A 22,671-nucleotide genomic window follows, 5' to 3' on the forward strand; every position below is an offset into this window, starting at 1 on the left:
AGAAGATGGCCTAATAAGTGCTTGCGCTCCTGCACCCACATGGGAAAACCAGATGGAGTTCCAGGCTCCTGGTTTTGGTCTGGCCCAGCCCAGGCAATGCAGCTATTTGGAGAATGAACTGACAGAAGATCCCTTTCTCTCCCTCTCTCTTCTCTCTGTAACTCTGTCTTTCAAATGAAACAAAAATTAAAAATGATCTTGCATTAGCACTCAGAATTTAGTATTGGGGAGGACCAAAAACCTTTCGTCTCTTCAAACCAGTAATGCTTTTAAATTAAAAAGTGATAATCTAATAGCTCATTATGTGCCACCACCTTTGTGCCCTAACCATCAGAGACCTGTAACAGAAGTTCTGTATTCAACATTAGCAATTCTCCACAGCTTTAGCTCTCTGCACTACTAATTCTCATACATCTCTTAAGTACTATTATCCAGATTTTAATTCTATTTGCCCTTACTTTAGCAGGTTGAAAATTGTATTTTAACTGGATGGAAAAAGGAATTATAACATCAAATCCTTTTTTAAAATAAATTCAAGATGCAGAAAAACGGGGGGGGGGGGAGGACTGGGGAGAGAGCATGCACACTAGCACAAAAAACGTATCCATTGTTTCACTCTCCAAATGCCTATAATGGTCATGTCTGAGCCATGCTGAAGAAAGGATCTGGGACTCAAGATGGGTGTCTGCATGGATAGTCAAAACCCAATAACTGAGCCATCATCTACTGCCTCCCAGGGTCTGCAATGGGAGGAAGCTAGAGTACAGTCAGAGCTAAGAATCAAACTCAGGCATTCCAATAGAGGATGCAAGCGTCTTAACCAGTAGGCCAAAAGCCTGCCCTTAATATCAAATATTTTTGTCAATATCTAGTATCTACTACAGATTTCCAAATAAAATAAACACTATATAGACAAATACTACTACATTTACTGTTTTCATTTAGATAGCATGTAAAATTATTCAGTCAATAAGAGATTTAGATAGAGAAGATTATTAGACTCAAAGCCTTATAATCTATTTCACATAAAGAAAATACCAACTAACCATTATGATTTTTAAACTATGAGGGTACTATTGAAACTCTGTGAGAAATGAAATTAAAAGCTAGGCTTATTTTGGTGCAAAAAATCTTTGAAATCCATGTGTAGTTTTTTCATCGTAAATATTTTCCATGAAATTTAAAAAAATCCTTCATATTGACATGTAAAGAAAATCTTTTCCTGTTAATTTTATAGCATACCTGTGTAGGTTCAGGAGCCATACTCTTCCTTTGTTCTGTTGATTTTTCTATTGCTTCACTAAGAGATTTTGCGTATTGTACCATAGCCTTCAACTGGGAATCCGTTAAAACCCACAATAAGTCATCAAGTATTAGAACTAACTTTGTTGCTATGACATTGCAATCCTTTAACTGTCAGAAAAAAAAAGATATAGAAAATTAAGCCAAGAAACTTTATCAAATGTATTTGTTATACTAAACGAGTTCAAGGTTTTTGAATGGACTTAAATATATATATATATATATATTTTTTTTTTTTGAGAGGCAGAGTGGACAGTGAGAGAGACAGAGAGAAAGGTCTTCCTTTGCTGTTGGTTCACCCTCCAATGGCCGCCGCGGCTGGCGCGCTACAGCTGGCGCACTGCACTGATCCGAAGGCAGGAGCCAGGTACTTATCCTGGTCTCCCATGGGGTGCAGGGCCCAAGTACTTGGGCCATCCTCCACTGCACTCCCTGGCCACAGCAGAGAGCTGGCCTGGAAGAGGGGCAACCGGGACAGAATCTAGCGCCCCGACCGGAACTAGAACCCGGTGTGCCGGCGCCGCGAGGCGGAGGATTAGCCTAGTGAGCCCCGGCGCCAGCCCTGGACTTAAATATTCATTCAACAAATCTCCTCATACTGGAAATAAAACAGAAGCAAATTCCTGTACTTTTTAACAAGTACAGATTATACAAAACACACATAATTAAATTTTGCATTTAGAGCTGACAAATAATATAATTACCTGTATTAATTCTACTCATTCTGGTAGTAAAGGGGGCATTAAAATTAATTAAAACGAAAATGCCAGTTTAATCACACTTCACAATATCTGTGTAAACTACTATAAATCTGAAAAAAATTTCCAATTAAACTTGGCAGTTATTTGTGTTGATAATACAAAGCATATTGTGAGACTTTATTTGAGCTATAACTTAAAAAAGTCATGAGTTCTTCACTAGCTTTTATCACAAACCATAGCAGATTCTTAATCTGTTATCCAAAAGTAACTACTTTCTCCATTCATCTAAATTGCCAGTCATAACATAATTAGCTATTAGAGATAATAATTTTGGATACTAACAATGAAGATTTTGCTGTTTATCCGTTCATAAGCAAAATTCAAAAAGAGAAATGAAATTCTAAGACAGTAAATATTCAATACATATTTGGCAACTGAAAAATTATTCAATTTGTCAAAACTAAATCCTTGAAAACTTAAATATTACATATGAAAGATTGAGGAATGTTTTAGTTACACTTTCTACAAATATTGCTACAAATATATCACATTTTATTTTACATTTCTTATATATATATTTATGTACATGCATATATGTATATATGTACATATATATAGTAGAATGCAATATTTTAGAGAAAAAAATTACTTAAAACTTTCCATCAATTCCAAAAGATAATACATGAATCAAAAAGGCAATGTGGACATACGCCGGAGATTTCCAAGATGGCAAAATAGGGAGTGAGCTTACTACTCTAGTCTAGAAGATAGAGAGTTTTAAAAAAAAAGTGGAGAGTGCAATCTCAGGGAATTGTTAGGGAGAAAACTACAGAGGAAACTCCAAGCCAATTAGAAGGACACTGTGGATCTACATAGAGGGTGTACACATGCACAACTCAGGACCCCAGCAGCCCAGAGCCTCAGCATCAGCTTTGGAGGGTGAGGTGAGACTAGATTGCAGCAGCCCAAGCCACTGTAAGAGCCTGGCATGAATCTGCATGCATCACTGTGGGAGATACTGTAACTGTCAACCTAGAGGGAAAAAAAAAAGGTTGGGAGCACATTTCTCTCTCCCTGACCACCTGGCACAGTCATTCTGTAAAGTAAGAGGGAGGGAGCCATTTTGGAGATACATAACAGCTGCACCAGCTTGTGTCCGTGTGTCCAAGCAAAGAGCTGAGAGGAGATGCCCAAGTCTAGCTGGGAGAATTGACAGGAGGCTGGGCACTCACGACTGTGGGAGCCTTGTGTGCTGGGACTGTAAAAACACTGTGGCTGTGTGGGAGGGCCAAGGATGTGCTGGATCTCAGGGCAGTCACGGTGGGCAGTTCCACATGCTCAGGGCTCCCTAATTGCCTGATTGTCACTGATGCCTGAATGTCACTGATGCTAAATCAGTGCTCATACTGAGAACTGCACAGATCCTTTGGTTCTTGTGGCAGTGCAGATGATGGCTAGCACCCAGGCACTAGTCTCCTAGAAGGAGAGGAGGAAAGCGTGAGGTGACCACAACAAAGCTTCTTTTTATCAGAGGGGAGTGAACCCTCTGACTAAAAAAAAAGGGAGAGAGAGATTTACCACACCCAATTTGGTTGTCACCTTGGATACCCTCTCATCTTGAAGCACTGAACAGATCTCCCTGGCTACACCTACCACACACCTCTGAGTATTCACTGAAAGAGCTGATACTCCACTGAGCCACAGAGGAATAGTCCAAAGATAAAAGCCATCACAGGGGAAAAAGAAAAAAACAAAACCAACAAGCATCTCCATAAATGCAGAAATTCAAGAAACAAGAATAAGGAAGACAAAATGACACTCCTAAAGGAATACAACACTTCAATACTAGAATGTGAAAATGAAAAGATTCAAGAAATGTCAGAAATGGAATTCAAAAAGGATCGTAGGATTACTTAGGAGTAATCTGAAGCAAATCCACAAATCAAAGAAATCTATACATAATATTTTTCCATGAAATTGTGATTTTAAAGAGAAATCAAAATAAAATATTAGAAATGAAGAATTCAATAAAACAAATAAAAAATGCAGTGGAAAGCCTTAACAGACTAGGTAAGGCAAAAGATTAGAAGACCAATCTGTGGAAATTTAACAGACCAAGAAAAAAAAGAATAAATTAGAAAATAGAATTGGAGATTTATAGGATACTATCAAATGACCCAGCATATGGGTCTTAGGAGTTCCTGAAGGCAAGAAAAGAGAGAATGGATTAGAAGACCTTTTTTAGTAAATTAATTACAGAAAACTTACCTAATTCGAAAAAAAAAAAAGGACAGTCAAGTACAGAAAGCACATAGAACTCCTCATAGATATGATCAGAAAAGATCTTCACCACAACACATCGTAATCAAACTCTCCACAGTAAAACATAAAGAAAATATTCTAAAATATGCACAAGAGAAACACCACATTACTTTCAGAGGATTTCCAATTAAACTCACAGTGGAATTCTCATCAGAAACCCTATAGGCTAGGAGAGAATGGTAATATATATTCCAAGTCTTAAGAGAAAAGAACCTTAAACCCAGAAACTATACCATGCAAAGCTCTCATTTATGAATGAAGGTGAAATAAAGACCTTCCTTGACAAACAGAAATTGAAAGAATTTGTTACCATCTGTCCAAGCCTGCAGAAGATGCTTAGGGATATGATGCACACAGAAACACAGAAAGATGGTCATCAGTACAGAAGAAGGCAAAGGAAGGAAATCTCCCAAGAAATGTACAAAGGAAATCCAGAGTTAAAAATAAGAATATTTATGGAAAAATGGCAGGGCAAAGTTGTTACTTATCAATAGTCACCTTGAATGTAAATAGTCTCAACTCTCCAGTTAAAAGACACACATTGGCTGAATGGACTAAAAGACAAAACCCATCTATTTGCTGCCTACAAGAAACACATCTGACCAACAAAGATACATACAGACTGAAAGTAAAAGGATGGAAAAAGATATTCCATGATAAAAGAAACCAAAAAAAGCTGGCGTAGCTATCCTAATATCAGACAAATTAGACTTTAATATAAAACCTTTTTTTTTTTTTTTTATTGACAGGCAGAGTGGACAGTGAGAGAGAGAGACAGAGAGAAAGGTCTTCCTTTTGCCATTGGTTCACCCTCCAATGGCTGCCGTGGCTGGCGCACCATGCTGATCTGAATCCAGGAGCCAGGTGCTTCTCCTGGTCTCCCATGTGGCTGCAGGGCCCAAGTACTTGGGACATCCTCCACTGCATTCCCGGGCCATAGCAGAGAGCTGGCCTAGAAGAGGGGCAACCGGGACAGAATCCGGTGCCCGAACTGGGACTAGAACCCGGTGTGCCGGCGCCACAAGGTGGAGGATTAGCCTATTGAGCCGCCGCGCTGGCTGATATAAAACCTTTTAAATGAGACAAAGAAAAACACTACGTAATGATTAAGGGATCAAATCAACAGGAGGATGTAACTATTATAAACATATATGCACCTAATTACAGGGCACCTGGCTATTTAAAACAAATGTTAAGGGATCTAAAGGGAAACATAGCCTCTAATAAAATAGTTATGGGAGATTTCAATACCCCACTTTCAGTAATGAACAGATTAAACAGATAGAAAATCAGAAATGAAACAACAGGGCTAATCGACCAAATGGACCTAACAGGTATCTACAGAATTTTTCATCCTACAGTCTAAGAATATACATTCTTCTCACTAGTGCATGGAACTTTATCTAGGATTGGCCACATGCTAGGCCATAAAGCAAGTCTCAGCAATTTCACAGTAATCAGAATCATGCCATGCATCTTCCCTGATGACAATGTAATGAAGCTGGAAATCAACAACTCAGGAATCTCTAGAATATATGAAAAACAAATGAAGACTGAACAACATGCTCCTGAATAAACAGTAGGTCATGGAAGAAATCAAAAATTTTCTGGAAACAGATAAAGATGACAATACAACATATCAAAACTTGTAAGATACAGCAAAAGCAGCATTAAGAGGAGAGTTTTAGCAACTGGTGCCTACATCAAGAAACTGGAAAGGCACCAAATAAGCTATCAGTGCATCTTACAGACCTAGAAAAACAACAGCAAACCAAACCCAAAACTAGTAAGAGAAAAGAAATAATTAAAATTAGATAAGAAATAAACAAAAGTTAAAACAAAAGAACTATACAAAGGATTAGTAAAACAATAGCTGTTTTTTTGACAAAATATACAAAACTGACATACCACTGGCCCAACTAACCAGAAAAAGAAGGAAGAAGAATATCCAAATAAATAAAAGTTGACATGGAAAATGAAACATAATGACACCACAAAAATAAAAAGAATCATCAGAAATTACTACAAACAGCTGTATGACAGTGAACTGGGAAACCTAGAAGATATGGATAGATTCCTGGACACAGACACCTATGAAAATTGAGCTATAAAGACATAGAAAACCTAAACAGACCAATAACCAAGATGTAAATTGAATTGGTAATAAAGACTAAGCAAAGAAAAGCCCAGGACTGGATGGCTTCACTGATGAATTCTACCAGACATTTAAAGAACTAACTCCAATTCTTCTCAGGTTATTCAAAAAATTTGAAAGGGAGGAATCTTCCCAAATTCTAAGAAGCCAGCATCACCTTAATTCCTAAACCTGAAAAAGACACAACAGAGAAAGAGAACTACAAACCCATTTCCCTGATGAGCATAGATGTAAAAATCCTCAGCAAAATACTAGCCAATCAATTCCAACAACACATCAGGATGATCCTTCACCCAGACCAAGAGGGATTAATATTAGGTATACAGGGATGGTTCAACATTTGCTTATAAATAAATCACTGTGATATATCATGTTAAAAAATTGAAAAACAAAAACCATATGGTGATCTCAAGAGATGCAGAGAAAGCATTTGATAAAATGCTTTCCTCTTTCATGAGGAAAACTTTAAGCAAATTGGATACAAAAGGAACATTCCTCAACACAGTCAAGGCAATTTAGGACAAACCCAGGGCCAGCCAGCGTCCTACTGAATGCCGAAAAGTTGGAAGCATTCCACTGAAATAGGGAATCAGACAAGGATGCTCTCTCTCACCATTGCTATTCAATATATTCCTGGAAGTTTTAGTATATAGTGGTAAAAAAAAAATCCTGTTATTTGCAACGAAATGTAAGCAACTAGAAAACATTATATTTAATAAAATAAGCCAGTCCCAAAAGTACAAATGCCATATGTTCTCCGTGATCTGTACTTAAAAGGTAATCTATAGAAATGAAATAGATTCTTTGACATGTGATGATTTTGAACAGCCTTTGTCTGGACTGTTGAGGAACAGGTTTATGTTTTCATAGTATTTATTGAACTCTTTACTTTGTATAGAGTTAATCTTATGTGTATAAAGTTAACTGCAGTAAAAAATATGAATGGGAATGGGAGAGGGAGGTGGAATGTTTGGAGTGGGAGGATGGGGTGGGAAAAATCACTGTGCTCCTAAAGTTGTATTTATAAAAACATGAAGTTTGTATACCTTAAATAAAGTTTCTGGCAAAAAAAGAAAAAAAAAGTAATCTGGTTCACTTACTCTTCTTTTAAGTGTGACTCTGATTTTTGATTGATTGGTTATTAATCGAACAGGAGCACACATAATTTCAAGATGTGAACTTTGGGTAGCATCTGCTTCTATTCGAATCATCTGCCAATTTATTTCTTTAAATGTTAAAACCTAATGGGAATACAGAGATTAGCTTCAGTTACTCATGCCACATGATAAAAATGTATATTTGAAAAAAAAAAATAAATAAACTACTTTTCATAACATTCTAGATATATTTATCATGCTTTCAATTTTCAAAATTACATACTTAAAATTCAGCAACATATCTTTATCATTGTATCAATCACTTGTAAAGTTGTTAATATTTTTATTCTAAGGAATTTAATGTGAAATATAAACCAATGGACCAAAAAGCAGCTAAACAACATGTTTTTGTCTTATAAGTTTAAAATTCAATTCTGAGATGCTGAGACATTAAAATATGGCTTTATAATTCCATTAACTAAAGATTTATTAAAGTAATAATTTTTAAAAGATGTGCATTTTATAATTAAATGGTTAAGAGTAATACAAAGAAAAGTACAGTTAAAAGGCAAGGAAAGTAAATCTAGTAATATATGCATCTGGACAACAATAAGATGATTATTTTAAATGTCTTTAAAAATTTTCATGGAGATTTTTTTAAAAAAATAAAAAGAAACAATAAATATCTGAGGTGAAGGATATGCCAATTACTCCAATATGATCATCATGCATTGTATAAACAAATTGAAGTGTCATGCTGTATCCCAAAAATATGTATCAATACTGTATGTCAACTGAAAATAAAAAAAAAATTTAAAAAATAGTTACCTCTCCTCTCTGTTGATCTTGAATACGAGTAAACCTTAAATCTCCATGTTCCCAGTTAGCATTTACGCTATAGATACGCAGCTGAGAAAGTTCAAAGGATGCATTGAAGGCTTTTGCTCTAATTCTGATAACAATGGAATTCACAGAAACAGTAATTCCCTCAACTACTTTTTCTGCAAAGCCATATTCACTGGAAAAAAAGTCAAACAGAAAATAACGCACTAAAGGCAAAAAATAAAAATCAGAAAAGTGTAAGTTATCTGTTAATATTCTCAACAAATATACAGACTGTCATAATGTTATATTTTTCAATTTTGTTACAAAATAATTAAAGAACTAATTTGTTTTTTTTTCCTAAAAATAATAATGTAGTCTGGTTATGTGTAAGTTATAAGAATGCTTTCCCAGGGGTCCATGTGACCCAGATTGTTAAGCTGCTGTTTGCAACACTGACATCCCGTAATAACACTGGTTTGAGTCCCATTTGCTCCACTTCCTCTCCAGTTTCCTGCCAATGCACCTGGGAAAGCAGTAGATGATACAAAAGTAGTTGGGCCCCTGTCACCCACAAAGGAGATCTGGACTGAGTTGCAGGCTCCTGGCTTCAGATTAAAGATGGATCTCTGAGTCTCTCCTCCTCTCTCTGTAACTCTGCCTTCCAAATAAATAAATAAATCTTGAAACAAAAATTCTCTTGTAAATATGTAAAGGATTTTTAAAATTGGAAGTTACTCTCTGGATTACTTTATTAAAATCAATGCCCATAGCTGTTTACTTACAAAAAGCATTAATCTGGACAACTAGCTTGTATAAAGTAACACAGGGCTAATTACCTTACACAAAGAAGGTTAGAAAGTCTAATTGGAATCAAACCAAATATTTGGGAATAAATCAAAAGAAAAAAAAATCCACACTCTTAATTCAATTCAACAAGTATTTATTGATCCACGTGAATAAGCTGGGGCCTAAAGAAAACAAAAACTTCACTGGAGCATTAGACTCACAAATTGCTTGAGAAGGAGAAAACATACCCTAGTAAGTGTAACATTAGGCAGTCTATAGTTAAGTGCTTTTAAAAAAGGAATCAACAGTATACATCTTGGTAGGAGAAACTGCTTATAACTGGGGAGAAATAAGTCCAGGAAGGAAGGATGAAGGTTCCACAGAAAGAAGGGAAGGAAGGGAAATCTTAAATAGGGAAAGGTGTGGGTAAAGGCACAGAGATTGGAAAATAGAGGTCACATCTTGAGAATGAGTAGTATAGGATGACTGAAATACAGATTGCCAATGTATTTTGGCAGCAAGGGTGGTAGAATTTGCCCAAATGTCAGATTATTCCAATAATCATCAATATGCCCATTATTTCTAAATATCTCTAAACAGTTCTCTTAGTGGGCCTTTAGACTACAAATTAAAATGCCCACCAGATATCTCTACCCAGGCTGCCTTTCATGTATTTCAAATTCATTATGTCTAAAATGAACCCATCATCTCTATCCATCACCCACATCCCTCCTCTATACTTGCTGCTGCTCTTTTTTCACATACTATCTTAATGAGTAAATTACTTCAACTTTCTAAGTCTCAGATAACTCATCCTTTTTTTTTTTTTAAAGATTTATTCATTTATTTGAAAGTCAGAATTACAGAGAGAGAGAAGGAGAGGCAGACAGAGGTCTTCAATCCGCTGGTTCACCCCCCAGCTGGCTGCAATGGCTGGAGCAGCGCCAATCTGAAGCCAGAAGCCAGGTGCTTCCTCCAAGCTTTCCCACGTGAGTACAGGGGCCCAAGCAGAGAGCTGGATGGGAAGCGGAGCAGCTGGGACTCAAACTGATGCCCATATGGGATGCCAGCACTGCAGGTGGCAGCTTCACCTGCTGCGCCACAGCACCAGCCCCAGACAACTCATCTTTTAAATTAGGCAATACCTCATAAATTATATGTATACTGCATGAAATAAGCACATGAACTAAATAAGCCAAGTCTTAATTCAAGGTAAATACTTTGTAAAATATAAGCATCATTTATAATTATTAATAGTAGCATTCATATAAATAACCTCCTGAAAGTCTCAGTTTCTCCCTTTGGAAAAGCAAATTACGTTTGTCTGAAAAGGTTGCTGTGCTCTGTAAGTGAATTGATGTAGGTATAGAAACTTAAAAACTCCTTGGCTTGCTTTAGGTAATTCTGGTATAAAGTGAGGCGGTCAGCTACTGAGTTTAGAAAACTGAGAACTGAAGGGCATGAATTCATCATCATCCTAGAGAAGAGCTACTTTGATCCTAACAGCAAATACTGGTCATTCAATATAGAAATATTTCTAGAGTTGGAAAGAATATTTCCATCATAGTTATCTGGGAATACCCTTTGGAGTATCTAACTCTACCTGTTCTAATTTTATACACATTTTTAAAATGTTACAATCCAGGACCAGTGTTGTGGTGCAGTAGGTTAGGCTCCCCCTTGCAATGCCAGCAACCCATATTGCAGTGCTAGTTAGTTTCGGCTACCCTGCTTCCCATCCAGCTGCCTGCTGATGTGCCTGGGAAGGCAGTGGGATATGGCCCCAGTGCTTAGGTCCCTGTCACGAACATGGGAGACCAGAATGGAGTTTTTGGCTCTTGACTTTCAGCCTGGCCCAACTCCAGTCACTGTAGCCATTTGAAAAGTGAACCAGTAGACAGAACCTCTCCCCCTCTCATTCTGCCTTTCAAACAAAAAAATAAATCTTAAAAAAAATTTAGAAGTAAAATATTACAATACATATTGCAGGATCTACCATCAGAAGGGTGAATTCTGAACCAATGACTAAAGTCTACATCTTTGAGATTATATTGTCTATAATTAGCTAAAAAGATGAAGGTACAGTTTACTGAGTTTCTTCTGAGTTTGATAATCTTTACATAGGAGTTTATCTCCACAAGTGAAGTGACAAAATGAATTTACGAAGTTTACCACAGGGCTGGCTCTGTGGTCCAGTGACTTAAGCTGTCACTTGTAAAGCCAACACCCCATATTAGAGCACTGGTTCAAGTCCTGGCTACTCATATTCTGAACCAGCTTTATGCTAATGCATCCCAGGAGGCAGGGGATGACAGATCAAGTAATTGTGCCCCTGGCACCTGTATGGGAGAGACAGCAAGAGAGACAGAAAGATCTTACATCTACTGTTTCATTTCCTAGATGCTCATGACTGGGACTAGGCCAAGATGAAACACCGGGGCTGATGAAACTCAATCCCAGTTTCCCATATGAGTGGCAATAACCCAATTACTTGAACTACCATCACTGCTTCTCAGAGGCTGCATGAGCAGGAAGCTGGAATTAATAGGCAGAGCCAGGAATTAAATCCAAGCACTCCAATGTAGAACAGAGGCATCCTCATCAGCAGCTTAACTGCTAGACCAAATGCCTACTCTGCATTCATATTCTTGATATACATTCCAGACCTACTGAAATAAAATTTCAGAGAAAGGAGGTTTAAAAAATTAATTAAAAAAAGAATGTAATTACAACAAGAGAGTTGATTCAGAGTTTAAGAAATAAGTACATTATGATAAAATTGTGCTAAAATTTAACAAATATTCGAAAAAGCTACTAATGGGCAGATAGTATATACAAGCATAGATATGGTGGAAAAAATGGATGACACACCTCTCAAAAGTGGAACAGCACAGCATAAAATTTCATCATACTGCTCAGAACAGGAGTTTAAATTGAAACTTAGGAATTGTTAAGCTTTGTCTGATTGTATTAGACCACAGGTAACTTAAACTGCAGTAAGCAAAATCATGGAAAATGAGGGGACTATATATTCACAGACTGTCTGACTTATAGAATGCCTAAGCATTTTGTTTCCATTTTCTGCTACTGCTCTACCCTTGGTTAATTACCTTTATTTAACAGCAAGGAAAGGAAGACAAATATAAGAAGCCAAAATTTTCACAGTATATATAACTAACACTATAAAATGTTTGATGGGAGAAGTAACTGAAATAGAAGCTGTATAAGGATAAGGGATTGTATTTTCTATCCCATTACTGCAGATAACTGAGTTGACTATAGAAAAAACATACTACAAGAGTGACACAGATTCACAGAAATAGTTTACCTTTGTCCTGACGCAGTTGCAATTGGGGATGGGCCATTAGGAGCTCGTGGTTCTTCACATGTACTCATTTCCATTATTACTTTATCCAGGGACTAAAAAAATATTAAAAAAGGTAAACAATTAGTTGGATATTTTACTTTACATAAATAATCAAAATATTATTTGACTTTTTCCTTCCCAATTTGTATCCCTTTAATTTCTTTTTCTTGCCTTATGGCTCTGGCTAAAACTTCCAGAACTATATTGAATAGCAGTGGTGAGAGTGGGCATCCCTGTCTGGTACCAGATCTCAGTGGAAATGCTTCCAACTTTTCCCCACTCAATAGGATGCTGGCTGTGGGTTTTTCATAAATTGCTTTGATTGTATTGATTCTATACCTAGTTTGCTTAGAGTTTTCATCATGAAAGGGTGTTGAATTTTATTGAATGCTTTCTCTGCATCTATTGAGATAATCATATGTTTTTTCTTCTGCAGTCTGTAAATGTGGTGTATCACATTGATTAATTTACACACATAGAACCATCCATGCATACCAGGGATAAATCCCACCTGGTCTGGGTGGATGATCTTTCTGATGTGTTGTTGCATTCTATTGGCGAGAATTTTATTGAGGATTTTTGCATCTATGTTCATCAGGGTTATTGGTCTGTAATTCTCTTTCAATGCTGCATCTTTCTCCGGCTTAGGGATTAAGGTGATGCTGGCTTCATAGAAAGAATTTGGGAAGATTCCCTCTTTTTCAATTGTTCTGAATAGTTTGAGAAGAATTGTAGTTAGTTCTTCTTTAAATGTCTGGTAGAATTCAGCAGTGAATCCATCTGGTCCTGGGCTTTTATTTAGGGGATCCAAAGAACTCTACTAAGAGACTATTGGAACTCATAGAAGAGTTTGGCAAAGTAGCAGGATATAAAATCAATGCACAAAAATCAACAGCATTTGTACACACAGGCAATGCCACTGCTGAGAAAGAACTGCTAAGATCAATCCCATTCACAATAGCCACAACAACAATCATATACCTTGGAATAAACTTAACCAAGGACGTTAAAGATCTCTATGATGAGAATTATAAAATCTTAAGGAAAGAAATAGAAGAGGATACCAAAAAATGGAAAAATCTTCCATGCTCATGGATTGGAAGAATCAATATTATCAAAATGTCCATTCTCCCAAAAGCCATTTATACATTCAATGCAATACCAATCAAGATACCAAAGACATTCTTCTCAGATCTGGAAAAAATGATGCTGAAATTCATATGGAGACACAGGAGACCTCGAATAGCTAAAGCAATCTTGTACAACAAAAACAAAGCCGGAGGCATCACAATACCAGATTTCAGGACATACTACAGGGCAGTTGTTATCAAAACAGCATGGTACTGGTACAGAAACAGATGGATAGACCAATGGAACAGAATAGAAACACCAGAAATCAATCCAAACATCTACAGCCAACTTATATTTGATCAAGGATCTAAAACCAATTCCTGGAGTAAGGACAGTCTATTCAACAAATAGTGCTGGGAAAATTGGATTTCCATGTGCAGAAGCATGAAGCAAGACCCCTACCTTACACCTTACACAAAAATCCACTCAACATGGATTAAAGACCTAAATCTACGACCCGACACCATCAAATTATTAGAGAATATTAGAAAGCCTGCAAGATACTGGCACCGGCAAAGACTTCTTGGAAAAGACCCCGGAGGCACAGGGATTGCATCAAATTGAGAAGTTTCTGTACTGCAAAAGAAACAGTCAGGAGAGTGAAGAGGCAACCGACAGAATGGGAAAATATATTTGCAAACTATGCTACAGATAAAGGATTAATAACCAGAATCTACAAAGAGATCAAGAAACTCCACAACAACAAAACAAACAACCCACTTAAGAGATGGGCCTAGGACCTCAAAAGACATTTTTCAAAAGAGGAAATCCAAATGGCCAACAGACACATGAAAAAATGTTCAAGATCACTAGCAATCAGGGAAATGCAAATCAAAACCACAATGAGATTTCACCTCACCCCGGTTAGAATGACTCACATACAGAAATCTACCAACAACAGATGCTGGCGAGGATGTGGGGAAAAAGGGACACTAACCCACTGTTGGTGCGAATGCAAACTGGTAAAGCCACTATGGAAGTCAGTTTGGAGATTCCTCAGAAACCTGAATATAACCCTACCATACAACCCAACCATACCACTCCTTGGAATTTACCCAAAGGAAATTAAATTGGCAAACAAAAAAGTGGTCTGCACCCTAATGTTTATTGCAGCTCAATTCACAATAGCTAAGACCTGGAACCAACCTAAATGCCCATCAACGGTAGACTGGATAAAGAAATTATGGGATATGTACTCTATAGAATACTATATGGCAGTAAACAAACAAAAAAAATATGGTAATTTGCAACAAGATGGAGGAATTTGGAAAACATCATGCTGAGTGAATTAAGCCAGTCCCAAAGGGACACATATCATATGTTCTCCCCGATCAGTGACAACTATCCACAAAGAAAACCTATCAAGTGAAATGAACACTATGAGAAATGGTGACTTGATCAGCCCTTGCCCTGTTGATGAACAACTTAATACGTTATCCCTTTTATTATTTTTTTGTTCTATTCAATACTATTGGTTGAATTCTGTAATTAATACACAATTATTCTTAAGTGTTGAAACTTAACTGAAAAGTAATCCCTGTTAAATATAAGGGTGGGAATAAAAGAAGGAAGAGATGTACAATTTGGGACATGCTCAATCGGACTTACCCCAAATGGTAGAGTTAGAAACATGCCAAGGGATTCCAATTCAATCCCATTAAGGTGGCATGTACCAATGCCATCTCACTAGTCCAAATGAGCAATTTCTGTTCACAATTGATCATAATGATAGGACTAAGAGTCAAAGGGATCACATAAACAAGACTAGTGTCTGCAAATACTAATTGATAGAATCAAAAAGGGAGACAACGATCCAACATGGGAAGTGGGATACACAGCAGACTCATAGAAGGGAAGCACTCTGGCCTCAGAATGAGCCCTTAAGGCATTCAGATCTGGCTGAAGAGCCCATGAGAATATTTTAAGCATAGAAAGCCAAGACACTCTGCCAAAAAAAAAAAAAAAAAAAAAAAAAAAAAAAAAAAAAAAAAAAAAACACAACAACAACAACACCTAAATGAAATTTAAAATGTGGAGAGAGTGCAATCTTAGGGAAGAGTTAGGTGCAAACTACAGAGGAAACTCCACGCAATTTAGAGGGAACTGTGGGCCTACGTGGAGGGTATGGACGTGCATGACTCAGGATGCCAGCAGCCAAGAGCCTCAGAACCACCTATGGAGAATGAGACCAGAATGCAGCAGCCCTAGCCACTGGTGATAAAGCTGCAAGAAGAGTCTGTCGTGAGTATAGCTTGGAGCCCTATGGGGGACAGTGTACCTGACAACCTAAAGGGAAAAAAAGGCTGGAACCAACCAGTTGGCATAGGAGTCCTGTAATACAAGAGACGGTGGTGCCATTTTGGATGTAGGTAACAGCTGCACTAGCTTGTGTCCACATGCCCAGCAACCAGCCAAGAGGACATCCATGGGTTTGGCTGGGAGAATTGACAAGGGGCTGGGTGCTCATAACTGTGAGAGCCTTGTGTGCTGGGACTGTGAAAACACTGGGGCTAAGGCCAGCACTGTGGAGTAGCAAATAAGGCCGCCATCTGCAGAGCTGGCATCCCATATGGGCAACTGGTTCGTGTCCCAGCTGCTCCTCTTCCAATCCAGCTCTCTGTTGTGGCCTGAGAAGGCTGTAGAAGATGATCCAAGTGATTGGGACTTTGCATCTGCATGGGAGATGTGGAAAAAGCTCCTGGCTCCTGATCGGTGGCTTAGCTCTAGCTGTTGAGGCCTTCTGGGGAGTGAACCAGCAGATGGAAGATCGTTCTCTGCGTCTCTCCCTATCTTTGACTTCACCTCCCAAATAAATAAGTAAAATCTTAAAAACAAACAAACAAACAAACAAAAACACTATGGCTATGTGGGAGGGCACAGGGTGTGGCTGGGTCATTGGATAGTCACTTTTGGCAGCTCCACACACTGGGAGAATCTCTGATTCCCTGTTGAGGGTCACAGCTCAGGTCCTGTGCTTACATCAAGAACTACACAGATCCTTTATGTAGTTATTGTGGCAGCCTGCACAAATACTTTACCCATGGGGCTAATGGCCAGGCATTGGTCTCCTTGGAGAAGAGGTTAGCAAGAGAAAACACCAAAAGAGCAGAAAAACCCTCCTCTCTGATAAAAAAAAAAAAAAAATTTGACCATGCCCAACTTCAGTGTCATCTTGGACTCTCCCCTCAACCTGGGGCACTGAACAGAGCTCCCTGACCACATCAGGTACACACATCTGGGTATTCAGTAAAAGAGTAGATACTCCACTAAACCACAGAGTTGTAGTCCAAAGATAAAAGTAATCACAGGGAAAAAAAGAAATTAGAAAAAAAAAAAACTAGTATCTCCACAAATTTCAAATACAAACACAGCAATTCAAGAAACAAGAATAAATTAGACAACATAACTCCCTGAAAAGAACACAACACTTCAATACTAGAAATGTGAAGATAAAGAGACTGAAGAAATACCAGAAAAGGAATTCACAAAATGGATCATGGGATTATTGAGAAGTAATCAGAGGTAAATACATGAACAAAAATCCATACATGACATAAATGAAAAGTTTTCCTGCGAAACTGAGATTTTAAAGAGATAGCAAAATGAAACATTGAAAGTGAAGAATTCAGTAGTACAAATAAAAACTGTGGTAGAAAGCCTTAACAACAGACTCAGTGAGGCAGAATAAAGATTATCCGAGTTAGAAGACAAATCTCTGGAAACCTTAAAGTCAGACAAAAGAAAAGAAGAAGAAATTAGAAAACTAAAAAACAGTGTTGGAGATTTATAGGATACTATCAACCAACCCAACATATGGTCATGGGAGTTCATAAAGGCATGGAAAGTGAAAATGGATTAGAAAGCCTTTTTAGTAAAATAATTTAGAAAACTTTCCTAATTTGGAGAAAGAAAGAGATATCCAAGTACAGGAAGCACATAGAACTCCTAATAGACATGACCAGAAATATCCTTACCACAATGCATTGTAGTCATACTCAACACAGTAAAACATAAAGATTCTAAAATGTGCACAGGAGAAATGCCAGATTATTTTCAGAGGATCTCCAATTAGATTCACAGCTGACTTCTCATCAGAAACCCTACAGGATAGAAGAGAATGGAGATGCACAGTCCAAATCTTAAGAGAAAAAAACCTGTCAACCCAGAATACTGTGCCACGCAAACTCTAATTTCTGTATGAAGGTAAAATAAAGACCTTCCTTCAATAACAAATAGAAACTTAAAGAATTTGTCATCATTTGTCCAGCATTACAGAGATGCTTAAGGAAGAGCTACACACACACACACACACACACACACAAAAAACCAAAAAACAAACAAACAAAAAAAAACACAGAGAGTCATCACCATGAAAAAAGGTGAATGCAGAAAATCTCCCAGTAAAATTACAAAGGAAATACAAAATAAAAAATGGGAGTTTTCCCAGAAAAATGGTAGGGTCAAGTATCGCTCCCCGTCTTAGTGGAGGAACGACACAGGACCCTGCGCTGTTCTTTTGTCTGCTCGGCCCTCCCCGGGTTTGCTACCGTCCCTTCCACCTCCGTGGAAGGGCGGTTCCCCCTAGCCACTTTCCCCACTTCCACGGGGGAGTGGCACACCGCCGGCCGGCTCTCTCGGGGGCTGCACAGGTGTTCCTTCAGATAGATGTTCCTCCGTGCATGTTGTCTCTCTCCTCCTTTATAGTCCTCTTCCACCAATCCCAACTCTGCTACCCACACGCCGAGTACGCTGCTCTCCTCCAATCAGGAGCAGGTCCTGCTGTTTATTGGTTGAACTGGAGGCAGCTGTGTAGAAGCTGTTACTCCCTTCTCAATGCCATATTGTGGGAGAGCAGATGCATAAAATAAGTCTTAATTCCAGTAACTTAGTCTAGTCCAAGTTGCTCCCAGTTGCTCCCCACAGTCAAGTTCTTATTTATCAATAGTCACCTTGAATATAAATGGCCTCAACAATCCAGTTTAAAGATATAGACTGGCTGAGTAGAATAAAAAACAAGACCTATCTATTTGCTGCCTACAAAAAACACATCTCACCAACAAGGTTGCATGCAGACTGAAAGTTAAAGGATGGAAAAGATACACCATGCTAACAGAAACCAAAAAAGAGCTGGTGTTGCTATCCTAATAGACTAACATGACAACTGTTAAAAGAGACAAAGAAGGGCACTATCTAATCAATTTAACAGGAAGATGTGACTATAACAAATGTATACACACCCAATTACAGGTCAACCACACAGAAAATAACAAGGAACAACAGCGTTAATCTACACTACAGAACAAAAGGACCTAACGGATATCTACAAAACTTTTCACCTCAGAGCTGCAGAATACACATTCTTCTCACCAGTGCATGGAATTTTATCTAGGATAGATGACACGCTAAGCCATAAAACAATCCTCAGCAAATTAAAAAAAAAAATCAAAATCATACCACCCATCTTCTCTTACCACAATGGAATGAAGCTGGAAATCAACAACTCAAGAATCTCTAGAAAATATACAGTCACACAAAGAGTGAACAACATGCTGCTGAATGAAGTGGGTCATAGAAGAAATAAAAAGAGAAATCAAAAAATTTTTCAAAACAAATGAAGATTACAATAGAACATATCAGAACTTATGGAATAAAACAAAAGCAGTGTTTAAGGGAAGTTTATAGCAATTGGTGCCTACATCAAAAAAATTTGAAAGGTACCAAATAGAAGAGCTATCAACACCACTCGAAGAACTAGAAAAACAACAGCAAACCAAACCCAAAATGAGTAGGAGAAAATAATTAAAATCAGAGAATAAACAAAATTGAAAACAAACAAATAAAAAACAACAACAAAAGATTAGCAAAATAAAGAGCTGGCTTTTTGAAAAAATAAACAAAATAGACACACCACTGAGCCAACTTAAAAAAAAAATGAAGATCCAAATAAATACAATTAGAGATGAAAAAGCAAATGTAACAAGAGACAACACAGATATAAAAAAAATCAGGAATTACTACAAAGAGCTGTATGAGAACAAATTGGGAAACTGGAAGAAATGGATAGATTCCTGGACACATACAACCTACCTAAACTGAGCCATGAAGACATAGAAAACCTAAGCAGACCAACAACAAAGACAGAAATTGAATCACTAATAAATACCCTCTCAACAAAGAAAAGCCCAGGATGGGATGGCTTCAATGCTGAATTCTACAAGACATTTAAAGAAGAAATAACTCCAATTCTTCTCAAGTTATTCAAAACAACTAAAAATGAGGAAATACTCCCAAAATCCTTCTCTAAAGCCAGCAACACCTGAATTGTTAAACCTGGAAAAGACACAACAGAGAAAGAGAACTAAAGACCAATTGCCCTGATGAACACAGATACAGAAATCATCAACAAAATACTAGCCAATTGAATCCAACACATCAGACATATAATTCACTCAAAACAAGTGGATCTCACATATGCAGGTTCAACATTTGCAATCAATGTGATACAGCGCATTAACAAACTGAAGGACAAAAACCATACAATTATCTCAATAGATGCAGAGAAAGCATTTGATAAATAGAATATCCTTTCATGATGAAAACTTTATGCAAATTGGATATAGAAGGGACATTCCTCAAAACAATCAATGCAATTTAAGACAAACTCTTGGCCAAGAGAGTACTGAATGAGGAAAAGCTGGAAGTGTGTCCCCAAAGATCAGGAACCAGACAAAAATATCTACTCTCACCCTGCTATTTAATATAGTCCTGGAAGTTTTAGAGCCATTAGGCAAGAAAAAGAAATCAAAGGGATACAAACTGGGAAGGAGGGAGTCAAACTATCCCCATTTGCAGATGACATGATTCTATACATAGGGGATCCAAAAGACTCCACTAAGAGACTATTGAACTCATAGAAGAATTTGGTAAAGTGCCAGGGTATGAAATCAACACACAAAAATCACCATCCTATCTATACACAGACTATGCCACAGCTGAGAGAGAACTTCTAAGATCACTCCCATTCACAATAGTTACCAAAACAATCAAATACCTTGGAATAATTTTAACCAGAATGTCAAAGAGCTCTATGATGAGAATTATAAAACATTACAGAAAGAAATAGAAGAAGATACAAAGAAATGGAAAAATCTCCATATTCATGGATTGGAAGAATCAATATTATTAAAATGTCCACACTACCAAAAGCAATTTACAGATTCAAAGTGATACCAATCAAAATACCATGGATATTCTTCTCAGATATAGAAAAAAATGATGCTGAAATTCACTTGGAAACACAGGAGACCCAGAATAGTGAACACTTATACAACAAAAACAAAGCTGGAGGCATCACAATACCTGATTTCAAGACACTACAGGCAGTTACAATCACAACAGCCTGGTACTGGTACAGAAACAGATGGATAGACCAATGGAATGAAATAGAAATGCCAGAAATCAACCCACACATCTACAACCAACGTATCTTTAAGAAAGGAGCTAAACCATCAGGGAAATGCAAATCAAAACCATAATTATTCTTAGGCATTTAAATGTAACTGAAAAGTGATCTTTGTTAAATATAAGAGTGGGAATAGTAGATGTATAGTTCAGCACATGCTCACTCAGACTTACCCTTAATGGTAGAGCTGGAAATGTGCCAGGGATTCCAATTGAATCGCATCAAGGTGGCATGTACCAATGCCATCTCACTAGTCAAAGTGATCGGTTTAAGTTCATAATTGATCATGATGACAGGATAAAGTGTCAAAGGGATCACATAAACAAGACTAGTGTCTGCTAATAATAACTGATAGAATTAAAAAGCAGAGAGGCCAGCGCCGTGGCTCACTAGGCTAATCCTCCGCCTTGCGGCGCCGGCACACTGGGCTCTAGTCCCGGTCGGGGCGCCGGGTTCTATCCCGGTTGCCCCTCTTCCAGGCCAGCTCTCTGCTGTGGCCAGGGAGTGCAGTGGAGGATGGCCCGAGTGCTTGGGCCCTGCACCCCATGGGAGACCAGGAGAAGCACCTGGCTCCTGGCTCCTGCCATCGGATCAGCGCGGTGCTCCGGCTGCAGCGCGCCAGCCGCGGCGGCCATTGGAGGGTGAACCAACGGCAAAGGAAGACCTTTCTCTCTGTCTGTCTCTCTCACTGTCCACTCTGCCTGTCAAAAAAATAAAGAATAAATAATAATAATAATAAAAAGAAAAATGTCCTTGGGGTCGGCATTGTGGTATAGGGCGTTAAGCAGCCACCTGCAACACCAGCATCCCATATGAACAAAGTTTAAGACTCAGCTGCTCCACCTCCAATCCAGCTCCCTCCTAATGCACCTGGGAAAGCAGAGGAAGATATCCCAATTGCTTGGGCCTCTCTACCCACGGGGAGACCTGGAAGAAGCTCCAGGCTCCTGGCTTCCACCTGGCCCACCCCTGGCCATTGTGCCTATTTGGGAAATGAACCAATAGATGGAAGATCTCTTCACCTTCTCTCTCTCTCTCTCTCTCGTAACTCTTTAAAATAAATAAAAATAAATCTTAATATATATATAAAATAAAAACCCCATAATCAATACACTGTTCAACCATAAAATAAAATGTATCTACTTAGAACCTAATATGCTAGACCTGAAAAATTTAAATACCCTCTCATTGTAAACTTTTCATTTAAGGGCTAAGAAAACTATGTCCCATCAAAGTGAAAGATAATTAATGATAAATCCAAGAAATTATTTTCTTGAAACAGAAGATTAACAGAGTAGTAGATAACATGCACATATGTTTACTTCTGAGGCAGTTTCAGAACTCACCAAACAGATGGGGTGTGTTTTCAATTTTGTCCATGGGATCTACAATTAAAAACATTTTTCTTTAAAACATAATTTTTTTCAAAAAAGAAAAACAGTAATCAACACAGATGTTCTCTCAATACAATGATAAACACCAAATCACATCACCTGACATTTTTCTTAAATTGCAAATCATAA

General features: G+C 37.8%; 1 protein-coding gene across 11 annotated transcripts in view; it reads right to left on the reverse strand.

Moving 5' to 3' along the window:
* The window catches only part of BLTP3B (bridge-like lipid transfer protein family member 3B), a 138,295-nt gene that overhangs the window by 65,253 nt on the left and 50,371 nt on the right, over positions 1–22,671 (reverse strand). For 8 of the 11 annotated variants that reach the window (XM_051846567.2, XM_008256938.4, XM_051846566.2 and 5 more), the window contains 5 exons: positions 22,495–22,533; positions 12,517–12,608; positions 8,406–8,595; positions 7,581–7,721; positions 1,243–1,413 (listed from right to left, as the gene is read on the reverse strand). In XM_051846567.2, coding sequence (XP_051702527.1) covers positions 1,243–1,413; positions 7,581–7,721; positions 8,406–8,595; positions 12,517–12,608; positions 22,495–22,533 — 633 coding nt within the window. Of the gene's footprint in view, positions 1–1,242; positions 1,414–7,580; positions 7,722–8,405; positions 8,627–12,516; positions 12,609–22,494; positions 22,534–22,671 lie in introns of all 11 variants that reach the window. The other 3 variants (XM_070052744.1, XM_051846571.2, XM_070052745.1) reach the window with 1 other exon arrangement.

This window comes from Oryctolagus cuniculus, chromosome 11 (genome assembly GCF_964237555.1).
Source record: "Oryctolagus cuniculus chromosome 11, mOryCun1.1, whole genome shotgun sequence".
Taxonomy (NCBI): domain Eukaryota; kingdom Metazoa; phylum Chordata; class Mammalia; order Lagomorpha; family Leporidae; genus Oryctolagus; species Oryctolagus cuniculus.